Raw genomic sequence first — 25,842 nt, forward strand, 5'->3', positions numbered from 1 at the left:
ACACCCACTGATGCTGGAGCTCCGCCCACTTTAGACAGAATTGGCCAATTGAGGGGACTATCAGTGATTGACAGTCAGCCTGTCGAATCATAATTCAGCTTTTAGTGTGACTCACTGGTAAACCCACAAAAGTCCCACCCTCTTGGACTCCCGTTTCCCGGACTTTCTACACAGCTGCTGTCTCGCAGAAGCTGCAGCGACCCGCCAAGTCTCTCCGGCCGGTTGGGATAATAATTACATTGCCGGGAAGACTACACCAACAAGCGGGTCGCTAGAGTCGCCGATTATAACAGACTAGACGGACTAATATCCTTTTCACTTGAATGGAAGCGGACGGTTTCGTGTCCCGCCGAACGTCCGTGGAAACACCGGGCGTCGAAAGCCGGGTTACTGGCGCTGCAGCCGGTGCAGGGTTTCGATGGATGGGCGGAAGGCTCCTGGACACCACGGGAGGATTTGTTGGGTCTCTTTCACCGAGAATGGCCGGGGAACAGGGCTTTGCTCCGGTGTTGCATCGAGCAACTCCCGAAACCTCGACCTCCATCGAGCCAGAAATAGACTACGAAGGGCTACCACAGGAAGCAGCCACCACCACACACATGTTGGCTGGAGCCGTGGCTGGAATCATGGAGCACTGCCTTATGTACCCCATCGACTGTGTTAAGGTATTTAAGCAAAGACATACAAAAAACCGCTTATTTGAAATAATATTTCTCCATGCCCAGTTTATGTCACACGGAACGCAGCCACTGGTTGTTTAACGTAGCTAGGCCTGAACACAAGCCTGAGCTTGATTACCGTAAGCAGGCTACAAGCAGATGGAGTAACCTTGCTAACAGAGGTCAGTTAACTAACTAGCATTACCTAAGCAGGAAATAACGCAACACAAGGTGGTCAAAGTAAAATTCCATATACGAGTATGTATGTTTGGCGCAGTTACGCTTTCATTTTGGTCGCACTTTGTTTAATAACAAACTGACAGATGCGTCTCCTCCATGGACTGTACAAATAATGGACGGAGCTTCCGGCTCTGAAAAGGGAAGCCAATGCGCAAGTTCTTTAAACCTGCATTCGATCGAATTTCCAACAGGGGGCGACTCCACCGATTGCAAAAAATAAGTCGGATTGTATAGAAGTTTATGAGAAAATGGCTTTATTTATTACCTCCAGTAAACATTTTTCTAATGAGTTTGTCTTAATTGCTAGTTTCAAGTCTTCTTCAATACAGCATGCTGTTCATTTTATAAATTATGGTCCCATTTAAAATTGACAAAAAAACGGGCATGCTTTAGGGCTGGCTACATGCCGAACTGTCAACGGTAAAGGCTTAGCAATGCTAACCATGGTACCGTTTGCGTTTAAATAGCCAGGAACTTTTTATTAGGTTCTGTCCATGTTTTCACCCTAAACTTTGAGCCTTAACTTTCACTTCATCAAAGTTAATTGGAACATATGGGTCACTTAAAAATGTCTAGTTCAGCGTTCGGTGGCACCTTGCCACCTAAGCTAGCTAGCGGTAAAACTACGGCAACTTTCTGTCTTTAACATTTGGCTTAGCGCAGCGCTTTAAAAACCATAGACTACGCTGGCTTAGCCACGTCATTCGCCCCAACTCCACCCTCACGTCCAAAAATTGTCATGTCCGGTTTCGAAAAACTAAGATGGCGACGGCCAAATTTCTAAACTTGAGGCTTCAAAACGGTAGTCCACAACCAATGGGTGACATAACTGCTGCTAAGTCCGTTATTTTCACAGTCTATGGTCTCTTCTCGCTTAGCTAGCACGCTACATACACAGGGTTCCCACAGTCGTGGAAAACCTGGAAAAAGTCATGGAATTTCCAAACCTAAATTTTCCATGCCTGGAACAGTAGGTCTAATATGCATTGATGCGTGACAATGTTTTGTTTACTATCACATACGTTTCTTTATTTTCTCTCCATGTTCTGTCTCTCCCTAGCCTGGTTGACACCAGACCCTTCTCAGTTGTAACTGAGAGTGGGTCTGGGGAAGGTTCATCCGCAGCTCATTTCCAAAGGGGCGTCACCAACGGACGCCGCTCAAATGCCTCTGGGCGCAATTGGATAGTCCTTCAACCAATCAGACCAACGATCCGGGTGACGTAGCAGCGACAGCGGCATCAACAGGTTGCTGCGCTTCGGTGGCCGTCGTGTTGAACGTAAACAAAAAGCTGCTTGCCGTCGCTGCGCTATCGTCATCGTGTAAAGCCCGCCTCAACGGTTGTGATGGCTGCCTCGATTTGTAAAAAGTGGAAATGGGCTTGAATGGGCTCTTGGCCAGACTGACTTGCAGAGCAAATCTCAAATTTGCCGGAAGTTTGTCAGGGTTTTCCCAGGCTAGTCTCTCCCTACAGCTAGCTAAAATCATCTATGAATCCGATATGTTTTAATAATGCCGGCAAAGTGTAGGCTACATTTAACATTTCATGGGTAGATACAGGTATGTGTCTGTCAGTGGAAGAATAGGTTCAACATACCAAACAAATTAGCATAGGTAATCTAAACAAAGATGTAATTGTAGTAGATGTACATGCAGGGTTCAAAATTTACGTTTCGTCCACCAGCCAAATGGCTAATTCGTTTTTTTGGCTTTTGAAACAAATCTACCAGCCACGTGCATATTTTACCAGTATTTGGCTGTTGGATGGGTGGTTGTAATTTTGAACCCTGTGTATATGGTGCTGTTAGTCGTTGGTCTGTTTGTGATTTGTAAAGACATTACTGAGAATTTAATGAGGGGAAAACTGTCTGAGGCCATCATGTGGAAAGTCCATTTGTGAAGAAAACTAAGTAGTAAATTATTAACACACATGGGTCGGAGTCACCAGATGAATGGTCGACAGTATAGATGGATAAGTATAGAGAAATAAAACACACCTTGGCTTGTGATAGTGTACACAGTTGTCTTACCAATCACTCATGTTCGAAGTGGAAGAAATTGAAACCAATAGTGGACAGTGGTGAGAACAAGAATCCTCAGAAAAACAAAAAGAATTCTGCTCATGTTTATTGGTTTACGTTTGTTATTTCCCGAGAAGGGGAAAAGAACGTACAGTACATTTCCTGTGCACCTATATTGTAAAAACATTATACTACGAAGGTAAGCATAAATAGCACAGACTGTGCAGTGTTTGTTTGGAATTGCAACATGTCAAATGAGGAACCATTTATTGGGCCTGAACCGAGCCGGCAAACTATCCACTCGCTGCGTACCTCAACGCTCAAAGGTGTTGGACTGACACCGTCACCTCCTTTCATAAGAATTAGGAATGACTCGTCAGAATGATCGACCTCTCTAGTCAAAAGTCAGTTGTCGACATCGAGACCAAATGCGTATTGGTCTTGCTGTCTGCAACTGGTTGTTCTTAGGACATTGGTTCTCTTTATCCAGACTGCTGTTGAGTTCAAACAAAGCTCTTGTTCACTACAAATTCCTTGGTAATTAGCTCTTCCAGTTGGCACGTTTTTTTGGCATGGCAACCTTAAACCTGATCACCCCTTGTTTACAATAGCGTTGCAAATCGGTGGAAGATGTCGTGTAAAGCTCCTCAGATGTCTGAAACGATTATCACCGGACAGAATTGTAGTTATTCCGAATTCTGAAAAAGTAATAGTAAAACATATTCTTTTTTTTCTTTTTTTTTAAAGTATATGATAAATTGAATTTATGTTACTTTATCACATTATGATAGGCGTATATTGCCATTTGAAATGGTCACCCTGTGGTTAGGACTTGTCAAAATGCATCAGTATATCTTTGAATTTTTATTGTGGATATTTAAGAAAAGTAATTTATGTTAAAACAGCTTGCCTTTTTCTTAATAAAAAGAAAGAAAGAAATGAGGCACAGTTTAACGTCTACCCTTAAATTCAAGCTCAAGACCCACCCTGGCAAGATCACAGGTTTTGTACTCCTTTGTCCAACAAGTTTGTTGTTCTGGTTGGCTTGTAAATGGGCACCGTGGACCTGGATTAATTAGTACAAATATTAAGAAATGTGATCGTTGGCAAGACAGCTTTATTTCTATAGCACATATCAGCAACAAGGCAATTTGAAGACAAGAAAGATTTTGAATGGTCCTTTTTCCCATAACTCTCTGTTCCCCCTTCGGTACAGACAGTGGCTGCCTGTTTCAGCCACAAAGTCAAAGGAGGAGGAGGAGGAGGAGGAAGTGCATTAGAAATTTGTGTGGCCCAAACTCTCAAGGAAGCCAGTTTGGTTTTTGATTACAGTAATGTTGTGCTCTCAACTTCCTCTTTCCCAAAGATTTCTAGATTTTCACAATCTTAGTTCCGTGTTCCTACACAGCAGGTTGGCCAACATCTTTAATCTACCAGTTGATTCTTTCCACTAATTTCAGACTCTGTTTCCTCATTGCTCGCAGCTCGTAACCTAAAACCAGGATTAACGCATTGTTTCGGCTGCACCTCTGACCGAACCCAACTTTAATGTCAAAATATACTGACCGCACCCTGAGTACACTTCTCTCCATCATTACAGTGATGTTTTCAACCACTTCATGATAGCAAAAAGGATTTTCAGCTGGTGTTAAGTTGCTACATTCCTACTAGGCTTGGGCGGTATCAAGGTATTACAGTACACCACGGTATTTAGACAATGACGTATGCAAAGACACCTAAATGTCAGAGATGTATTTCCTAGTAGGAATGTCTGTTGCTTCCTGTAACAGTCTGATTGAAAGTTAGCGAAGCACAATGCAGTGTGGCTGTTATATTACTAATATACTTTGTATATTGTGATTAAATGTCTCGCTGTGAGGAAGTAATATTCTCACACTGCACAAAATAAAGGGCACCATGTTGTCATTTGACATGGCACAAAGAAAATAAAAAAAAAATAAAAAAGTAATAATAACATTCGTTCTGTCCTTGTAGTGCAAATTACCCCAAAGTTATCTCACTTACTAGTGACTACTACTTACTTACTATATGCTATAACAACTTGACCGCAGAGACACATTTCTCCCGGCTGTGTGGATAGTAGATGTTACCAGCATTACTCCTTTTGTCATCCAATCAAGGGCCTTTTTGTTTCCAAGCAAGAGGAGAGTCAGCTGTAGCTGCCAGGTTGAAGATGAGTCGCAGAGGTTAGTGTCTGTCATCTTACAGGCCAAAAGCAAACTTAACGAGAGACACCGTCACATAGATAGACACATCCAATATGGAGTCGGACCAAAAGTGAAATATTATGTAGTGCACGACAAGATGACAAGTTGACAATGTATAGTTTTATTTTGAAGGCACAAAAACAGCTATACAGCTCTACAAGTGTTGGTCAGATGTGTAGTTAAATTGTCAAGCACTACATACATTTAACATGCCCTCCTCCACTTCCTGTTAGCAATTACATAACACTATATGTTACATAAGTGAGTCAATGACTGCATCTTGATTGCCTTTCAGCTGTTTGCTTGACCGAGGTCCTCATGCCTTTTTTAAATCTTTGCAAATACAGCTTTGCGATGGCATCAGTACTCTTGTTTGGCAAGCTTCAGCTGTTGTACTTGAGTCTTAATATCTGTCCTTTTCAATAAGGTACATGTCAAGATAATTTATGTATGTGGAAAAAGTGACATGAACACAAAGCCCTTTGTGTTGTTTTTTTTTTGTTCACTGGCATCTGATTCTGCTTTTTGGTATAACTATCTGGCTCTTTGTTTGGTGCTCCAGAAAAACTCCACCAGACTTGAATACACTGCTCATATGGTGGATGACTGGGCAAATTCCATTTGAGTTATCATTTCCCAGAAGCAGGGAGCAGGAATGTGCATGTAAGCCTCCAGGACCCAGCCGCTGTAAATAATCACCCCTGAGGGGGGAAGGGTGTAGGCACGGGCAATTCCCTTATTGCATGTTATGAAAAGTTAAAATATTGCGCCATCTTGGTCTGCGGCTGTGGAATTTCATTCATTGCTCCCGTATTCGGCCGCTTTATTTATACACACGCGGGGGCGGCTGTGGCTCAGGCGGTAGAGCGGTCGTCTACCAATCGGAAGGTCGGTGGTGTCCTTGGGCAAGGCACTGAACCACGAGTTGCTCCCGATGCTGCGCCATCAGTGTGTAAATGTGTGTGAAGGTTTATCTGATGAGCAGGCGGGCACCTTGTGTGGCCGCCTCGGCCACCGTGTGTGAATGGTTCCTGTACTGTTTAAAAGCGCTTTGAGCAGTCGTTGAGACTAGAAAAGCGCTAAATAAATTCACGTCCATTGATTCACTGATGTTCCTTCTGCAGCAAACGGTACTACCTATCTGAGCAATACTAGTGTTTTTGTTTTTGCACCACTTCCTGGTTGCGTTCAGCACTCTCAGTCCTCATTCGTGGTTTGTGGTCGGCGACTTTGTCTGCAGTCGTTTTATTTCTCTCGGAAGTTTGATGTCGAGGCACGGTCTCAGTTTTATAGTCAATCATGTTGTTGTTTAAGAATTACCGGGACAGCTGGAACAACTGATGGTGGAAGAGCTCATTGTTTTTCTTTGTAAGAACATCTGATACCGATCTAATCTAAAAAAATAATTCAGTAGCTCTGCGAAGTCAGGAATTGTGAACTCTGCACACCTTTCTGTGAAAACAATTGGGATAAATATGTCCTTTATGTTGGTGTCTGCGTTTTGTTCCTCTCACACCAGACTCGCATGCAGAGCCTGCACCCCGAGCCAGGGGCGCGCTACAGGAACGTGATGGACGCCCTTCGGCAGATTGTGCGGACGGAGGGTGTGTGGCGGCCAATCAGAGGTGTGAATGTGCTGGCGGTGGGGGCGGGGCCTGCCCATGCTCTCTACTTTGCCTGCTACGAGAAGATCAAGTTCTCGCTGAGTGACGCCATTCACCCCGGAGTCAACAGCCACTTTGCAAATGGTAAGGTGTCTTCCAACAGACACACACAGACCTTAATGAAAATGTTACTTTTCATTCACGATGCTCAAAAGTAACTCACTCACTTTTTTTAAAAACAATTTAACAACTCATTTTAAGGCAGGTTTAGTGACAATACAGGGTTTTAAGTAACTATTAGTGTATATTAGTATTTTTAGTATTAGTATTAAAAAAAAAAGTATTGCATTTTCAAAATAAGGCCTTAAAAGTATTGAATTTCGTTTACAAAGGTCTTACATTTTTTCTAGACCTTTTAGTCATAAAAGTGTGTTTAATGTTACAATTGACTATTTGGTGTGACATGGATCTTTATACGACTGTACAGGTAGGGTTACGTGTATCTATTACGTGTCGTCTATTAAATATGAGAGTACTATTATAATATGTTCAATGTTCAATTTAAAAGTAAATTCAAGTACTTGGTAAATATTTCTTTTCTCACTCTTAAAATCCATACCCATTATTAGGGTTGGGCATCGTTTTGATTTGAACAATTCTGATTCCAATTCAGATTCTTCCTTTCGATTCTGGTTCTTATCGATTCTTGATTCCGATTCTTTGAGTGGTGGAGTTGAAACGGGTCACATGCTTATTTCCCAAATAAGAGGAACGTTTTTAGGACTAGAGCGCCGCTTACTGTGGTCCAAGGCTGCAACACAACCAAAACTTGCGCATGTTAAATTTGGAACCGATGATCGGCTTTGAAACCAAATCCTCCAAGCGATTCCGATGGAATCGTAATTTTTGGAAGAGATTCCAAGCAGGAATCGGTTCTCGATTGCCCAATCCTATCCATTATATGGCCGTGGAGCTGCCATTACGTTTTCCTACAGAGTGACCCATGGGAGGAGGTTGTTGTGGTTGAGGCTTTAACATCCGCTTCACTGTTCTCTCTGTTCTGCAGGAGTGGCGGGCTGCATGGCCACAGTGCTGCACGACGCCGCCATGAACCCAGCCGAAGGTAAAACACACACACACACACACACACACACACTTAGGTATATTCTGCACGGTGAAGACTTACTGTTGGTCTATGTATAGAAGTTCTCACCCTCTTTCAAAGGCCCTTGTAGAAAGTCTCTGGTGTTATTCTGCCATCAGGACACTTGGTGGAGCTCCAGACTCAAGATGTGTTACTGGAGAGCTGTTAACCAAAATGTCACTGCAACAAACCAGTCGAAGAGTTACATAATTACTTTGAAATATGTATTGATAATATAGTTTATCAGCGTTACAGCATCGTCATCATAATATTTCTGATCATTAAGATTTAGCCCGTTTTGCATTTTTTTTCCAACACAGTAACATAGACTTTCTTGACCACAGCTGTCTTTTCAACGATCCTATTTGATGTTAAACTTTATTTCTGCTAAGAGTTGTATGATTTTTCAAGTTTTTTTTAAAGCTTATAAAAAATGCTAATACATCTGCAACAATATTCCTCGATATTCAAGCATTAGGCCTTTTAATAATTCTGCTACATTGTTGTAATTTATTGTTCAATTGATGAGTGATTGTTTTCAGTTTATTTATGTGACTTTAGTCCCACGTATTCCACCCGTTTTTGCCATGAATTGTATTAAGAAAACAAGGTTTTTTTTTTTAAAGACAAAGTTTGGTTAAACGTCTTTCTTTCCTTTCTAGTGTTCCTGCCTTCCTCCCACTTCCTCTTTTCAGTGTCCGGTTTGATTGTGTAATCATGTGACATAAATACTTTGGGGTTTTCCCTGCTAATTTCCTCTCCTTCACCTCGTTCCCCCTCAGTTGTGAAACAGCGAATGCAGATGTTCAACTCTCCTTACCGTGGCGTGCTGGACTGCGTGGGGTCTTTGTGGCGGCACGACGGCCCGGCCGCTTTCTACCGCAGCTACACCACCCAGCTGACCATGAACGTGCCCTTCCAGGCGCTCCACTTCATCACCTACGAGTACCTCCAGGAGCTCCTCAACCCCCACAGACAGTACAACCCTTCCTCCCACGTTGTGTCGGGCGCGCTGGCCGGAGCCCTGGCCGCCGCGGCCACCACGCCCCTCGACGTCTGCAAGACCCTCCTCAACACGCAGGAGGCTCAGGCCATCCACGTGATCCAGGCCGAGGCCGCAACGGCATCCGGGGCGGTTGGGGCGGCCGCTGCCTCCGGCAGCCGCCACATCTCTGGCCTCTGCGAGGCCTTTCGGACGGTGTACAGAACGGGAGGCATGCCTGCCTTCTTCAAAGGCGTCCAGGCCCGCATCATCTACCAGATGCCCTCCACGGCCATCAGCTGGTCCGTCTACGAGTTCTTCAAATACATCATCACTAAGCGCCAGCACGAGAGACGGCTGCGCGGGGATCGTGACGGCGACAAATAAACACCGCGCCATGAGATTGGGTATCGGCAACGCAACGGTTTATTGCAATCGATCGCGGTTCAATCGGTATTGATCACTAAACATCTAAAGGTTTAAAAAAAAAAAAAAAAAAGCTCCTGAACTTTAGATTCTTTGAGCAAACTTGTTTCCTGAGATCTATTAAGCACGGTCAGCTCTAGTTCACAGCAGGTGAGGACACGTACACCTAGGAGGCAAATAGTCTTAAATTCTTCCTTTCTAGATGTTGACGAAATGTCCGTCAATACCTATCGGTAAGAAAAGAGCCTCGAAGGGGTTGACGGGAAGTTCCTGATTCCTAAACTCGCCCCACTAAATGATGACGCTTTAACTATTTTTCATTTTAGTGTTCAACTTGACAAACTCCCTATGTTGGCTTTCAAAAAGCTTCTTATTCATGGAGGGTAAGGCAGAGTAAAAGCAAAGTTGTATTTGGCCACTTGATCAAAGAAATGCTCTCTTCCCCTCAACCAGCGACAGCGCAGTTTGTTAGCGTTTTAGACTTTGTTTTGGCTCTGAACTCAAGTACACTGGATAAAGAAAGAAACTATGACTCTTAAGTTAAAGTGCTGACTTTGAGCTTTAGTTCGATGGTGTTTACTTTCACTTCCAATGAACTGTGTAGAAATGATAGCATTTTTGTCATACGTACCCGCCAAAAGGATAAAAAGGGCTAGCAATCCTACATTGATGGGGAAAGTCAGCACTTTAACCTCATAGTTACAATCCAGTGCGTTTTGAGTACAGAGCCAAGACGAAAATTCATCACAATCAAAGTTCTAAGAACTGCACCATGAGCTGAGCTACACCCCTCTCTGAAATGTTGCACTGCTGCAAGGTATTATTGCCATAATACACTCTGACCACGTGGTGGCGTACAGCTCAACGGCAAAACAATGGAGAAATAACTGGAGGTTACACAATCAGCCATATCAAAATAGTTTGAATACTTGTGCTGGTGTTAAGTAACACTCTACTTACATTTTTTTTTTCTTAAATGAAACTAGAAATTACTCAAATCCCTCAGTCATGAAGGCGACACATTGCCTGTAATTCTTTTTTTGTAGGTCAAAAATTATTTCTGGATAAAAAATACTCCAGTATTCAACACTTGAGTGGAACGGAGTGTGTGTGTGTGTGTGTGTGTGTGTGTGTGTGTGTGTTACAGTGACTGGATGAGCGGAGGTGGACTGGATCCGTTTGATAGAGCTCGGCCGCGACTCTGACCCGATCCGGTCTCAGCACGGCCTAACTGAGCTATCCACTTTGCGTTGTCCTTCAAAGGAAAAACGCACAAACATAACATATTTAGCTTTCTTTCTGGTGAGCGTCTGACCACAGTGCAATTTCTTTTGAAGGACCGTATGAAAGAGGTTATTGCTTTAACGGTCTCATGTTGTCACTTCTGTATCTTTGCGGGTTGCTTTCAAATTCACGCACACGTGAAGGATTGTCTCTGGGTGGAGCCACGGACACATCACTGACAGGCTTGTAGACTCGTGCTGGTTACGTTTTTAAATCCCATTTTTCTTCTAAAACAATCTATCGATCATATGGAAGATACCGCATCAGAAAGATTCAGCGCAGCAAAAAAAAAATAATGCTACATCTTTTAAGAAAATGTTAACCCTTGGTTAACAAAATGTAAACACTCCTACAAATGGCAAAGTGTTTATAATCTAAGATTTTTTTTTTTTATGCATATGTAGAGTTTTGGAACAAGAATTACAGATGGACCAAAAACGGCATGAGTATTCACCTTAGACAGTCACTTCATGTTACGTTTTTATTATGTTTTTTTTTTTAAAATGCACAACATCCTAGCACTTAATAGCAGTTATTGTTAGGACAAAAACAAACATAACTTTGACCTTAAAACAAGTACACAGAACAAAGTAGCATTACTTTTACATGCCTTCGGTTAGCCGCTATACATCAAACGCACAACTACCACAAAGAGATCCTCGGATAGAGACGTCGTTTTGTGTTTTGAAGCCTGTAAAGAAGATGAAATTGTACATAATATATATTCTATATAAATACGGACAAATCTAGATAATATACCCAAACTCTCTAACCAGCTAAGTTTTGAAGCTAACCTGTATTTTGAATTATACGAATATATGAAACAGAAGATTTTATCAAGACTGCGCTGTAAAAGTAGAGGGTTGTTTTGTAGAAAGTCTACAGATCCTCCCTCCTGGAAGGTAGCAACAAAGGAATACCTGGATTCTTTTAAATTCAGACATACGAGTATGGAGAAAAAGTTAAACGGCTAAGGAGTATTTATAAAAAAATGATTGTGTTGCTCATGTGAAGCCAAGTTTCAGGATCGGGGAAACCAAAGACTGAGAGTGCTAGAGACCGAGACAGCAGAGGAACTGTTGGTTTGTCAGAGGACGACACTAATGTGAAAAGCTTGAACACTGTCTGTCTGAGAGCGACACCTGTATTTTGTGAATTGTAAATAAACTCGCTAAGGCAGCTCCTCGCAGAAGCAGGGTCTTCTCTTGGTGCTGGCTCATCAAGCGCTGACAGAACTTACTTTTGTCTACTTGTCTTACTTTTTTTTTCTCCTTGCTCCCTTTCCACATATTGAACTCTTCCCCCCCCCCCCCAAGGCACAAGACTTTTAGGCTGGAACTTCTGCCATTACAGGTTGTTTTAAGTTAATTCGGGTGATGCATGTGGCTGCTTGTATTAACTTGTAGATTATGTTTGATAATTTTTCTCTACTAAAATAGGGCTGGGCTGGTTTGGAAAGTATTAAAAGCCAATTATTAGTCAATGAATTGATTGACAGAAATAAAAAAAAAAAATAAAAGATCTTTTTCAATTGGTTTAATTTATCAAGCAAATATGCCAAACATTAGGTAGCTCCAGCTTTTAAATTGTGAGGATTTGCTGCTTTTCTTCATCTTATGTCACATAAGATACGTTATGTGAACGTAAATAGTATATATTGTTGTTTTGTTTTAATATTGGTCAGTCACCCTTTGGTTTAGAAAAATTCTGATGAGCAAATTTTACTTTTTTTTTTTTTTTTTTTTCTCATCTCAATTTCTTTGACCTGTGCAACTTTAATGTCGGTCTACCAATCAACCAGCAGGTGTCGCTGATACGGGGACGACCCTCGCTGCCAAATCTGTTGGTTGGTATGCACAGATGTCAGCACTGTTATGATAACTAGTAGAATGATGGCCAACTCTACAAAGATAAGACCCAGATTGTTAAAAAAAAACACTGAACCTTTTCATGATTTACAGTAGCCGATGCCATCGACAATATTAACTTTCAGTCAATGCAGGATACATGTCGACAGAAAATACAGACGTTGACATGAGAGGTTTTTCTTACTGCGAGTTATAATTTGTAATGCTAAAACAATACCTTGATTTATCAACTGGAAGAAAGTTGACAACCATTTTTTATATTTAAAAAAACTAGTTCATGACGTGCTGGTTCCAGTTTTTAAAATGTGAGGATTCCCTGTTTTTATAATTGTAAACTGAATATTATAATAATAATAATAAAGCTTTATTGCAGACACAGGTCCATATCGCACATCATACAGTATAAATGGTATAAAAAAGGAGATACAAGAATACATAAAAATTGCATATTAGCCTGTAGGATATACATGCTATTACACCAATGTAACCTAGAAGTGTATCTATAGCAGCTTTTCAGAGGGCTGACTAGAGCTTCAATTATGTGGTTCTCTGACTTGTCCAGGTGACATGTAAAACTAAACATCAGTTGTCTTAAGAGTGCCTCACAGGTTGGCACTCTAGTGGACACAAACAAATGACTGGCGCTCTGCCACCTAGGGACACAGAGCAGCAGACTCATTGCATCATTGTATGCTACCTTGAGCCTCTGCATACTCTTTTTCTTATAATTAGACCACAATTGAGCAGTATGTAACGGTGTGATGTAGGTTCTAAATAGAGAGCACTTTGCAGAGTCAGAGCACATAGAAAACGTTACGGCTGCTCCCTCTTAGTCGATTAGTCGACTAATCGGTCGTTTTGGTCTTAGTCAACTTAGATTTCTTTAGTCGATTAGTCATGTTTTATGCTTAAACGTACGAGCACATCTCTGGTAAACACGAATTAAAGTGGTGCTTTTGCATGACTTTGCAGAGAAACTCAGATTTACAGATCTGTCGATTAAATCAACTAATCGATTAGTCGATACAATTGAATGAGTGTTAGTCGACTACGAATTTCTTTAATCGAGCACAGCCCTAGAAAACGTTTTTATTTTTACATATCTTGTGGACTGATCAGACAAAACAAGCGAGTTTGAGATGTCACCTCGGGCTCTGAACCTGTCCGATGAAGGATTTGAAGTTTTTTTGAAATTCTTTAGACCAAATGAATAAGTTAATGGATGAATATATATTTTTTTATTTTTTATTATTCAATAATGAAAATAATCCGTAATTGGTTTTGTCCCTACAACAAAAACTGTTTTGCACTCAAGTCCTCCTTGAAAATGAGGTCTCAGTGGGACTTACCTGATTATATTCTGTTCTAACATTGGAAACATCAAAAAGGATTATTATTTTTATTTTTTATCACAAATAGAGCTGCAACAACTTATCTATTAGTTGTCAACTATTACATTAATCGGCAACTATTTTGATAATCGATTAATCGGTTTGAGTCATTTTTATGAAAAGTAATAATTCTCTGATTCCAGCTTCTTAAATGTGAATATTGTTGTAGTTTCTTCTCTCCTCTGTGACAGTAAACTGAATATCTTTGAGTTGTGGACAAAACAAGACATTTGAGGACGTCATCTTGGGCTTTTTGGGGAAACACTGATCCACATGTTTAACCATTTTATAGCCCAAACAGCTTATTGATTAATTGGGGAAATAATCGACAATGAAAAGAATCATTAATCACAGCCCGAATCACAGTATAGTATCTTTATTACTTTCATGATCTCGAATTGTGTTAATACCATGAAACAAAAACTATAATGACGTGTTTTACACTTGCAGTATGGTTGCTCAGTTGGGGTACAACAACAAAAGCTTTTGGTTGAGGTAACAAAATGATTTTGTGTCCTCTCGGGCCTTCCGTAGCTAAACAATTGCAGTTCTGGGTAGAGGGTAAGCTCCCGTGCTTCCTGGTTGAAAGCTGACAGGCAGGCCTCCACACAGAGAGACAGAAGCAGATCCTGTTTCACTCGAGGCCCCATGTTTGTTGTCATTCCCCGCGGCCTACAAGCTAAAATGTTGTCTTTCATCTCGTTTCTCATCTAACTTTACCCCCCTCTGCTGCCACCCCTTTTCCTCCCTACTGTTGTTCCTTTTCAGCGTCGGTGCTCTGAAACGTAAGGCGATCCGTTTAGTCGGACAGGAAGGTTCTTGGCAAGTGAGGTCAGGCCCTCGTCTGGAGGGCGCACGGCAGCAGGTCTGGTCAGAGCCAAGGTCAACATGAGGCGTGTGTGTGTGTGTGTGTGTGTGTAGATGAAATACAAAGAGACAAATGAGGTGACAGAAACCCAACACACCTTCTGCACATCCCTCCAAACAATTACCCCGGAGAATATATGTGTGTATGTTTAGCTAGAAAAGAAAGAAGAAGTGATTTGAACCAACACGCTTCCCTGCCATCCTTCGTTTGATTAATGGTTTGTTTTTGGTGTTAAAATATGGGATGAGTTTCTAATCTCTCCATCGGTGACGCTCCGCCTGCAGGTCACACAAATACTGTATAGACGATACCGCACATCACATTACTTTGCAGGTTTAATATAAACAGCATAAATCATAATTTAGAATAGCAGTGTGGCATGTTGTTAGTGCCCCCCACATGCTGTTTGCCTCATGAAGTGCCATGTTTTACAGGTGGACCACTCCAGAGGAACACACCCTGAAACCCACAGAGGATGGTACATGTGATTTCCCCTGCAGTGTACTGTATATAACAGTAGTAGTATATGCAGTATATAACACTTCATGGACAGCGTCCACTTAGAATTATAAACTAGTATACAATTTACACACCTCTTTCATTACGTAAGTGAATATACATTTGTTTTGCTCTAACATTTTTTTGTCTTTTGATATGACTTTTTCAGTTCTTCTCTTTTTATTATTGACTTTGATCTCCACTAGCAGGATGCCACTGTTGGTCGATGGGTCTCTGGATGTCGGTTGGTCCGTCCGACACATTGGTCCAGAACAAAATATCCAATTACTGGCCACATCTTTAGATGGAAATATACTTAAAGGTGCTGTAGGTAGGATTGTGAAGATCCAGGCTTTAGCCAAAGAATTTGAACATCGACAACTTGTCAGTCCCTCCCCCCTTTCTGTCTCCTGTCTCCTAAGCCCCTCCCCCCACAAGGGAGAATGAATGCGTGTGCATGAGCAGTGACCACTGGCCCTGATTGGTGCATCTGAACAGGGAGCTGTGGATTTTTGCAAATCGCACTACAGGCTGTAGGTGGTGCCAGAGGAGCCAGATTTTTTTTTTTATTATTATTATTACCTGCTTCATGTAGTTCTACTCAAACATAGGGTCAGTTTGAGCAAATATGACAGAAAGTTAGTTTTATAAGTCTTACCTACTGCATCTTTAATTCATCCCCCTGGGGACATTTTGTGAAAATAAAAAAATTAGCACCATGCTACCAGCCGTCCGGTGGACAAAAAGTGAATTTTGCACCCTGTTCATGATCCCCTGAGGATGAACCCTAATGGTTTTGGTGATTCCTCTGACCTTTGTCTATTGGCCACCATCAGACCAAATATGGTTTCATATGTATACGAGATATTTTCAAATGGTTCAGTTACTCTCTCTGACTCTCCAGAGGGTGAACGCTTTTGATTTTGGTCTTTTCTCTAGCAACCGCCTCGGGGGGGGGGGGAACGGTACATGTTTGCCCCACTATTGATAAGGCAATGCCAGTGTGAGTATGTTGATTTTTATACGTTTACCAGCTTTAGTTTAACATTTTCTAACTAGCACTAAACACAATTGTACACACAAAAATGTAAAGCTCATATTGCCATTGGATGTAAAGTCAGAGGATAACCAAAGTCATCAGGATTAAATCCTCTGGAGACCATTAATATTCGCGCAAAACTTCACTGCAATCCATCTGATGATTGTTGAGATATTTCAGTCTGGAATGAATGTTGCAGCCTCTAGGGGTCATTCTCTACTTTCTTTGTTTTTGAAGTACAACTAAGAATTAAGTAAAAATACCGTGATGACTTCTGCCGACAACCTGCCACTAACTGTTTACCAGAAACGTTTCATTTTAAAGGGAAGTAACAATGCTAATAAGTACTCTTGCAACTAACTTTTATAAAGGAAAACACACGTAGGTGTTTATTTAAATTAAATGTAGCTTTTTGTGCACAGCATCCTGATTTTTTGTATATAATCCCTAACCATATAATAGTTTATTATATTAATATTCATTAATATTTATTATTATATTACTGTTAAAAGTGTTAAATCACAAAACTTAAAGTGCCCATATTATGCTCATTTTCAGGTTCATAATTGTATTTAGAGGTTGTACCAGAATAGGTTTAATTAAAAAAAAAAACACCATATTTTTGTTGTACTGCACATTGCTGCAGCTCCTCTTTTCACCCTGTGTGTTGAGCTCTCTGTTTTAGCTACAGAGTGAGGCATCTCACTTCTGTTCCATCTTTGTTGGGAGTAGCACATGCGCAGTATCTAGGTAAGGACTACTAGCTAGAAGCTAGCGCTGTTAGCGGTTAGCCACCCCGTTCTCAATGGCAAAACACTGCTACAACACACACGAGTTCACCCTAATCTACAAAAGAAATTGTATAGAACTACTTACATGTCGCTCGTCTGCAGGTATTCCACACAAAGTTGGAAGTGCGCCCTCGTTTAAAAGGAAGTCTCCCGGCTAATCCTGCCTTGTACAGGCCGAAGTTGGAGGAACAGCTAGCTGATGTGGTATTAGCTAAAGTGGTTAGCACACACCAAATGTCCTGAAGGCAGGATACATTCAGAAACCTGTATCTCACTCAAAACAGCATGAATGTTTTTTTTTCCAAGTTTGTATGCGTGTGGAAGCACCAGAGACACAAAATAACACCCCAGAAAAAGTGATTTTTTTTCATAATATGGGCAACTTTAAGCATTTAGTAGACTGTTGGCTTTTTCACCTGCCAAATCAACGGAGTTTTTGATTTTCTGCCACATCAATTTCTTTTTTTTGTTCGCCGATTGTTATGTATTGTTATATAAATTTTTAAAAGAAAACTTTCAGAATAAAAAGGCAAAGAAATATATCCATGGAAAGGGTGTGGCATGAAAATTCCTGGCGCTAAACTGGGTGGTATTAGGCCATTAATCATGAGCTAATGTGTATAAAAATACACCAACGCAAAGTGAGAATGCATGGTGTCCTTTCAGAGTGTCTTCATGTTTGTATTAGCCCTATTTACTGAAGGCTTTTTATTGTCAACCGCCCCACTTGAGTGCCTTGAGTTGGATTTCTGTGCCGCACCCTTCTCATGGACGAAGGCCCAACTCTTTCCTCTTAAAAATCACCATTCTCCAGAAGTGTGCCTGTTAGAATTCATGCAATTTATTCACGTGAAATTAGCTGACATGCATGTTATTCATTCTGGTAGAACCGTGATCGTTTTGCTGTTGGTTAATCAGCTTGATCAGCTTTGTTTTAAGTGCCTTGCTCAAGAGCACCTGGCTATCAGTTGCTGATGTAAAGCGAAAGCGTTACTCATTCATTTCTACCCAGACTTTCCCAGCTGGCGCAGATCTCAAATTAATGACTCTAATGATTTTTAGTGAGACACGCACCGCAATTTATGTGTGTTATTGTAAACCCTGACAGTTTAGGATAAATCTCTGTGGATAGCACTGGATAAACACAGTATACTCGTGTATCTTCCCAGAAAACATAACGTTTTTTGACCCAGAAAGCTGCAGCAGTGAATGGATAAATGTGGATCACAGGATAAATATTTAGATATCTCGGGGGGGGTTGATGGACGAGGCGAATCCGTTCTCTTGGCTGGCCTTCCTCCCCGTCTCCCATCCCAGAAAACGGGAAAAGCAGTTAAAAAGACATTTCCAAACATCCACGTCCATTGCAACATCTATTACGCTGAAGTCAGTGAGCATTACGTGTGTGTGTGTGTGTGTGTGTGTGTGTGAGCTGACTCAGAAGACACTGTGCAGTCTCTGAAGAGCACTTTACACTGAAGCTTGTAGGTGTCAAATTTTCAATTGGTGGATATCTCATTTAAGAGCCAAACTCCCACAGGCTGCGATCCACAGAGATTAGCACAGAGGAGGTTACTCTGATATTTAGCAAGGTTTTGACAAATATGGATTATGCCTATACAACTGATAGCTGATATTTATCGGCCATAATTTCTTTAAATTTGACAGTTTATTAGTGTTGTCCAGTGTTCTTTTACAAGATGTAGGAAACGGCAATGGACTGCTAAATGATACAGCCACATATATACATTGTGTGAGGCTGTGATGCTCTTTTCACACCAGAAAACTAATCATTGGAGGGATGAAAAATGGCCATCTTAAGATTCAGCTTGTCAGACTGAGCATATTTGTCAGTCTGGGCTCTGTTCTGTCAGTGTTAGCTGATGCTAAGCTCGCTAATGCCAACATTTTGTGCCAACAGTAGTTCATTTTAACGGAATCTCTGCAGCCAGTGGATTTGATCGCACGCGCCAAGTAGATCGGCACAATTTATATACAGTTCAACAAAACTTTGACCCGCACACTTGACAGTGCTGACATTTAGTGGAACAGAGAGCTGAAGAGTCCAAAATGGAGGACGCTATGGTAACTGTGTTTTGAGACTCCTGTCTCATAAATGTCTTAAGAAGAATGCCTTGTTGCACGATCCAACTTTTCTTCAAAACTTGACATTTTCAGCGTGTATCGATAGCTCGAAGTCTGTTGTTCTTCACCGAAGAAGAGATTTAGAGAACGGCAACACACAAAGAGTGGAAGTGGATGTCATAGAGATAGATTCTCTGCTCGAGCCCGTGGGCCGGGTCGGGCCGATATTTCCCGCCACTATCCTCTGGCCGGGCCGGGCCCTTGATCAAGCTCGTTTTTTTTTTACGTTTCTTAATTCGGATCCATTTGCAATCCATTCCATTCTGAATAAACAAACAATACTGTTTACATGCTTCGTCCTTGTTGCATTATTCATTAAGATAGTTCAAACAACTCAGAATTGTAGTTGAGAACGTCAGTTATAACGGCCCACGTATTAAAAAATTGTCAGGTTTAAATCGGTCTCAGGCTCATAATTACAGTTAATGTGTCGGGCCGATTTTTTGGGCCCGATCTAAGCTTTAGGATGTCAGGATAAAATATGATCCAGACTCCCTGGATTATATTTTATGTCTCACTGCCGGGGCTTGAAGCAACACGCCCCCTTTAATGCCAGGTCCAGCTCTCCCACCTAAACTTAAGAAAGATCCCTGAGACAGTTTTGCACTGTTCATATGCCTGAATACATTTTGTTTATTAAAATCTGGATCCAGGCATTATTCCTGTATAAAAACATTGCACATAACGAGAGGGGGAGGAGTGGGAGGTGTATAGGGTACCAGCAGCTCATTTCTGCCCTAGGGGCCCTGTAGCAGGCCACGAACAGTAGTAGTGATAGCTGATGAAGCAGCTGTTGTAGTCATAGGCGTAGATTTCTGGGGGGATGCAAGGGATATGCCCCCCCCCCCCCAAAAAAAAAAGATTGTTTTTGGGAGATTAAGTCCACGTTGTCACTGTTTTTTCACATGTCGCTTTTTTATGACATTTTGGGGATTTTGGGGGGTGTTTTGTCGCTTTTTCTAACCTTTTGTGACGATTTTCTTTTTCAATGTTTTTTTTCGATGTATGTCGCCCTTTTTTGGACAATTTTGAAGTTTTCTTCAACGTTTTCAGAAGTTTATTAACTAGGCAGCTTCGTATAAGAGAATGTTTATATAGGCCTAAAAGAAAATGTTCTATATTTTAACTGCAGCTACACATCTAATTTTTTTTTTTTTTTGTATTACAGCAAAGTCTGGGTAATATGCTGCCAGAACTTTTTCTTCATTTTACGGATTTATTAAGATTAATTATTATTAAGATAAGGAAATTAAGATTTTGACTTTTGTCAACCGGGGCGACCCCCAGAAGCCCCGGTTATAATGTGTCGTTCCCCCCCCCCCGCAGTAAGAGCCTCTGCTGTAAGTTCAGATCCATCTGCCATAAGCTGAGGAGTCTCTGTGTGTGAATGCAGCCTGTCTGGGCCTGTCGGTACTCCGCTCTGCAGCCTGAGCGGCTCATTGATCGTCCTCTGATGGGTGGGGGGGGGGGGTTGCTCCTTAATGACCAATCATACAGTAAACAGCAAATGACTACACCTCCTGCACCAACATGTGGGTGTTATGACAGAGCGAGCCAGGAGACACTCTCCAAACTGATCGAGATACTAAAAGACGAGAAGCATTAACACGACTTAGTTTGAACTTGGACTCGATAGAGCACAGAGTGCAATAACAAGTAAAGCCTCAGTATCCATGTTAGAGTAAAGAGACATAATGTACGTTTTAGGTTTTAATAGAATTATGTGCTCATATTATGCTTTTGGGCTTTTTCCCTTTCCTTTATTGTGTTATATATCTTTTTTGTGTACGTTATAGGTTTACAAAGTGAAAAAGCCCAAAGTCCACCCCAAAGGGACTTACCATCTCCAACAGAAAACACTGTTCACAAACTGCTCCAAACAGCTCTATTGTAGTCCAGCCTTTACTTCAGAGACAAACGTGGTCACTTTGTAACACATGTTATAATGCTCGCCTAGCTGCTAGCGTGGCACTCCCTCATACTCTGCTTCTGACTGGCTAGTAGTCCTTACCTAGGTACTGTCAGGGCACGCCCTCATACTCTGCTTCTGACTGGCTAGTAGTCCTTACCTAGCTACTGTCAGGGCACGCCCTCATACTCTGCTTCTGACTGGCTAGTAGTCCTTACCTAGCTACTGCAGCATGTGCGACTCCCAACAAAAATGGAACAGAAGTGAGAGGTCTCACTCTGTAGCTCTGTAGAGAGCTCAACACACAGGGTGAAAAGAGGAGCTGCAGCAATGTGCAGTACAACATAAATATATGGTGGTTTTTGAAAATTAAACCATGTAAACCTATTCTGATATAACCTCTAAATACAATTATGAACCGGAAAATGAGCATAATATGAGCACTTTAACATAAGTTGATGGGGACTAGCTGATAATGTAAGAACTGAATGTAAACTGGTGACGTTTTTATTTTGAAATTAGCATTTGAAGAGCTACTTTTTGAACATTTGAATAGAAAATGTGTCATCAAACATGTAAAGCTTGCAGGTGTAACACATTTTAAGCTTTAATGTTTTTAGAAATGAGAGCATTAAACATGTTTTGGGTTATGTTATGTCATATATTCAGTGACACACCTTTAAGCAACATTATATTTTTCTAAAATCAGTTTTTAAGCTCCCCACAAAGCTTCTTCTATACACACGAAATACTTTTGATAACTGATAACCTTTGAGAATTTCCCGCTCAATTTTCCACAATTGTGCATTTAAACTAATAGAGAAATAATTAATTGGAGAAAGAGTCTTAATTAGACATGATCTAGAAAGTCTTTGACAGACTTAAAGGAATCATGCTCGGCTGGTCTTTTATAATGTTTTCTTCTATAATACCAGCTCAGACCAGTTTGAGATTACCATTTTAGTTCCCCAATATATAACACTTACTGTTACTAGATTTAATTTAATTGTATCTGTATTTGTCAGGGACAGTGCATATTAATAAACATTTCTGTAAATATGCCAGAATTAGCCAAAAGGCTAGTTTTCATCTGCAGTCCCTGGCCAGCTGTTACAATAGACTCCCTTAAAAACAATGATAGGCACCCTAACATGAGCATGACGTTAAATACAAATATAAATACATGTGCACTAGATAAGATCACATTACATTCTTGTCTTGTTTACAACAACTAAAATTACATTCCATTGCAATTTATAAAAACAAAAAAACATGATGGGTTTTAAAACGCATGATAATAAATAATCTTTGCTTAAAACAAATATTAACAGGAGATTCAGTTAGCAATGTTATCCAAATCCGAACTTTCACATACTGACTTTACAGATCTCAATCCTAAATAGTGTTGGTTTATTTTAATAGTAAACGGTGTTACTTTGTGTCCATGTTTTTAGAGCAAAATCCCAATAATGTGTTGATCAGCATCGCTGGATCTCCCTTCAGAATGGGTGACGTGTGCGGCCAGGGGGTGCCGTCAATGACTTGGTTTACTGATCAGTGATGATCCTAGGTAAGTATTTAATACACACAAAAGTTGTCTCTGTTGTTGAAATCAGAAAGAATATTTTTGAATGAATGATAAGCAGTTGGAAACAGCCCCAGAGTAGAGATGTAAAACACAGATTGTAACAAATCGAGGTTAGATGAAGAGATTAAGAGCCTGTGCCCGTGTAAATGTACATAGAGCATATCAGTGAGTATATCAGAGTGATTTGTGTGCCACAGTTGGATCCTGGAGACCGTGCAACCCCTCACACTGTTCCCCGAAACTCAAATGGAACTCACATATGTGTGGAGAACTTTGTAGAACAGTCAATCTTGAAAGGAATCTGAGAGAGATTCAACAAATCCGAGTATGAAAATCAAACGCACCCTCATGCACACACAGTGTACAGTACCACTGATGACTGGTGTCTGTGTGACCGGGCAGAGAGTCAGAGAGCAGCTGTGGTTAGCTGTTGGGTGGAGTGTAAACAGATCAGCAAGCTAACAGATGGAGCAAACAATAAAAACTGTGTCGCAAGTTTGTATGTCTGTGTAAGAACGAATGGCCTTTAGGTAGGATTAGTGTCATGGTTTCCGAGAAGTAGCACTGGCAGCAGTAATAAGAGTTTAGTGTAGAAGCACAACTTCTTGTTTTTGTTTTTTTTTTGGGGGGGGGGGGGTTATTTACAGTATGGATGTGTATAGGCTATACCGTTTTTATTTATTTCATTTTTTCTTCGTATTCTTGCTCTTATCATTACCCTTTTTTAGTATGTACATATGTTCTTTTTCAAAACGGATTCATGTTATTTACCTTCTTTTCATTGTGTCATTATCTTTAGTATCCTATGTGTTTGTTTTGTCTTCTTTGTCTCTATGTAAAAAGAGAACTGGTTTGTGTGCAAAACTCTGAACGTAAATGTCAATTGTATGCAAAAGGTGCTCATATTACTGTATTACTGTATGCTCATTTTCAGGTTCATAATTGTATTTAGAGGTTATATCAGAATAGGTTTACATGGTTTAATTTTCAAAAAACATATTTTTGTTGTACTGCACATTTCTGCAGCTCTTCTTTTCACCCTGTGTGTTGAGCTCTCTGTTTTAGCTACAGAGTGAGACATCACACTTCTGTTCCATCTTTGTTGGGAGTCGCACATGCGCAGTAGCTAGGTAAGGACTACTAGCCAGTCAGAAGCAGAGTATGAGGGCGTGCCACGCTAGCAGCTAGGCGAGCATTATAACGTGTGTTACAAAGTGACCACGTTTGTCTCTGAAGTAAAGGCTGGACTACAATAGAGCTGTTTGGAGCAGTTTGTGAACAGTGTTTATTATTAGTATTTATTAGCAGTGCTGGAATGTAACTACATTCATGTAATCAAGTACAACTTTGAGATACATATACTTTACTTGTGTATTTCCATTTCCTGCTACTTTATACTCTGAGGAAAATATTGTACTTTTTTAAAGTGGGCTACTTAAGGAACATGATGATTTTTTCTAACAGTACATAAAGTCATTTTTATGACTCTATCCACCTCGATGAGCCACAACAGTAAAAATACTGCTGACATGTCAGTCAAATGACATAATATAAAATAATCCAACTCGTTTTGCTTTTATAGTTTTTGATATGTTGCTAATAATACTTGTGGGCTTTTACTTTTTGAATGCAGGGCTGTTTCTTGTAATGGAGTGTTTTTAAAATGTGGCACTTTTACTTGAGTAAAGAATCTGAATACTACTAGTATAGATATGAGAGCAGAAATCAATCTTAGTGTAGGGCTGGGTTAAAGTAAAGGATTCTCCAATTAAAATCAATATTTGTTTGAGTGATCTGATATTGATTAAGAAAATCCTGAAACCAATCTTTTAATATATGCCTTTTCACCATGGAAAAGTACTTAATTCTTAATGTACACATTAACCTGGTGCATTATAAAAACTATTTGAGGCTTGCTTCTTGCTCGTATAATTTACAGCAGAAGTTCTCTTTTATAGCCAAGCAAAATTGGTATTGGAACTGAAATTTCCCCCAATTGATCAATTCAAACCGTGTGTATCGGAATCCAATCATTTTGGGGAACTCATTGGCGAGACCCAGCCCTAGTAATAACAGTAATATAAGTGCCATAGTAGTACTAAAGTATCATATTAACATTACTAGAAGGTCAGGAAGTTTGAATACATTTTTAGATTCAGAGACTAGATGACGTCATTTATATTCCGGGGGGTGGACACAATAACAGGAACACCTGTAACAGTTGAAACCAAAACAACAGCCCGGCAGAAATCAATAGTAGCCTGTAGTCTGTTTGTAGGGAAATAGTTTAGTTGCAGTTGCTCAGAGCCAAATTCAAGGTACAATAAGAGTAAGAAAAGAGCGTGTCAATAAGTGTCTAAAGTAACATATAACAATTTAACATAGCTACAGTAAGTTACTAAATAGAACTTTTTAAGATGACACTGACTTGTTGTGGAGTAACATTTACTTTATTGATATGTTTTAGTGGAAAAGTGGAAAAATCTAACAATCAGTCTATCACATTTTCTTCTTTTTTCTTCTTCTTGTTGTTGATCTTCTTTACTCATATTATTATTATTATTATTATTATTTATTAGTATTAGTATTGTCGCTGTATGGCGGCCTAGCAGGCAGTAGTGTTTACCTGGCAGACGCCTCTGTGTCTCGCCTTTATTTGCCTCCCTCCATCAGTCTCTGTCCTGGGGCCGGTGCGGGCAGCACCTCGGGGCGCATGGAGCCTTATCAGCTCTCTGTTTACCTCTCAATTAATCCCCATTAGTAAGGAGAAGGCTTTAGGGCTGCTCCGGTGGACTCGAACGTTGTTTTGTCCCCAAACAGGGGATCAGCTGGTTAACAGCTCAGACGGACAGATCTCAATCTCGGCCATTGCACAGACCGGCTGTCTGGCACGGAGAGGAGCGGCACAGATCACTGCCGATAACACAGCGACATTTAGTAACATGTATTTCTTCTATCTGGTCTTCATAAATCAGCTTTAATTGAGAGGAACAACAATTATTTTATGCGTGGAGTCTGGACATAATAACTTAGTCTTCAAAGTTTTTTAAGCAAATGAGCCCTTAGCTAAAAGAGAGACGGAGCAGCCCCCCCCCCCCCTACACACACACACACACTACATATATTGTATAAGATTGAATTGCATATTAAACTGGGC

General features: G+C 40.7%; 1 protein-coding gene across 3 annotated transcripts; it reads left to right on the top strand.

Moving 5' to 3' along the window:
* The first annotated feature begins 135 nt into the window (after positions 1-135).
* LOC116049897 (mitoferrin-2-like) lies at positions 136-11,827 on the top strand. Of its 3 annotated transcripts, none has more exons than XR_004896993.1 (5): positions 324-665; positions 6,668-6,896; positions 7,819-7,875; positions 8,679-10,788; positions 11,463-11,827. XR_004896993.1 is itself a non-coding variant. In XM_031299945.2 (5 exons), exons 3-5 carry the CDS (start codon positions 6,674-6,676, stop codon positions 9,263-9,265), a joined length of 867 nt encoding a protein of 288 aa, XP_031155805.1. In that variant the 5' UTR covers positions 576-665; positions 5,062-5,127; positions 6,668-6,673; the 3' UTR covers positions 9,266-10,034. The 3 variants fall into 3 exon arrangements, 2 of the variants coding, with proteins under 2 accessions (XP_031155804.1, XP_031155805.1); XM_031299945.2 differs by lacking the exon at positions 11,463-11,827 and adding an exon at positions 5,062-5,127 and having other exon boundaries at positions 576-665; positions 8,679-10,034; XM_031299944.2 differs by lacking the exon at positions 11,463-11,827 and having other exon boundaries at positions 136-665; positions 8,679-10,034.
* The last annotated feature ends 14,015 nt before the right edge of the window (positions 11,828-25,842 follow it).

This window comes from Sander lucioperca, chromosome 4, assembly GCF_008315115.2.
Source record: "Sander lucioperca isolate FBNREF2018 chromosome 4, SLUC_FBN_1.2, whole genome shotgun sequence".
NCBI classification, from domain to species: domain Eukaryota; kingdom Metazoa; phylum Chordata; class Actinopteri; order Perciformes; family Percidae; genus Sander; species Sander lucioperca.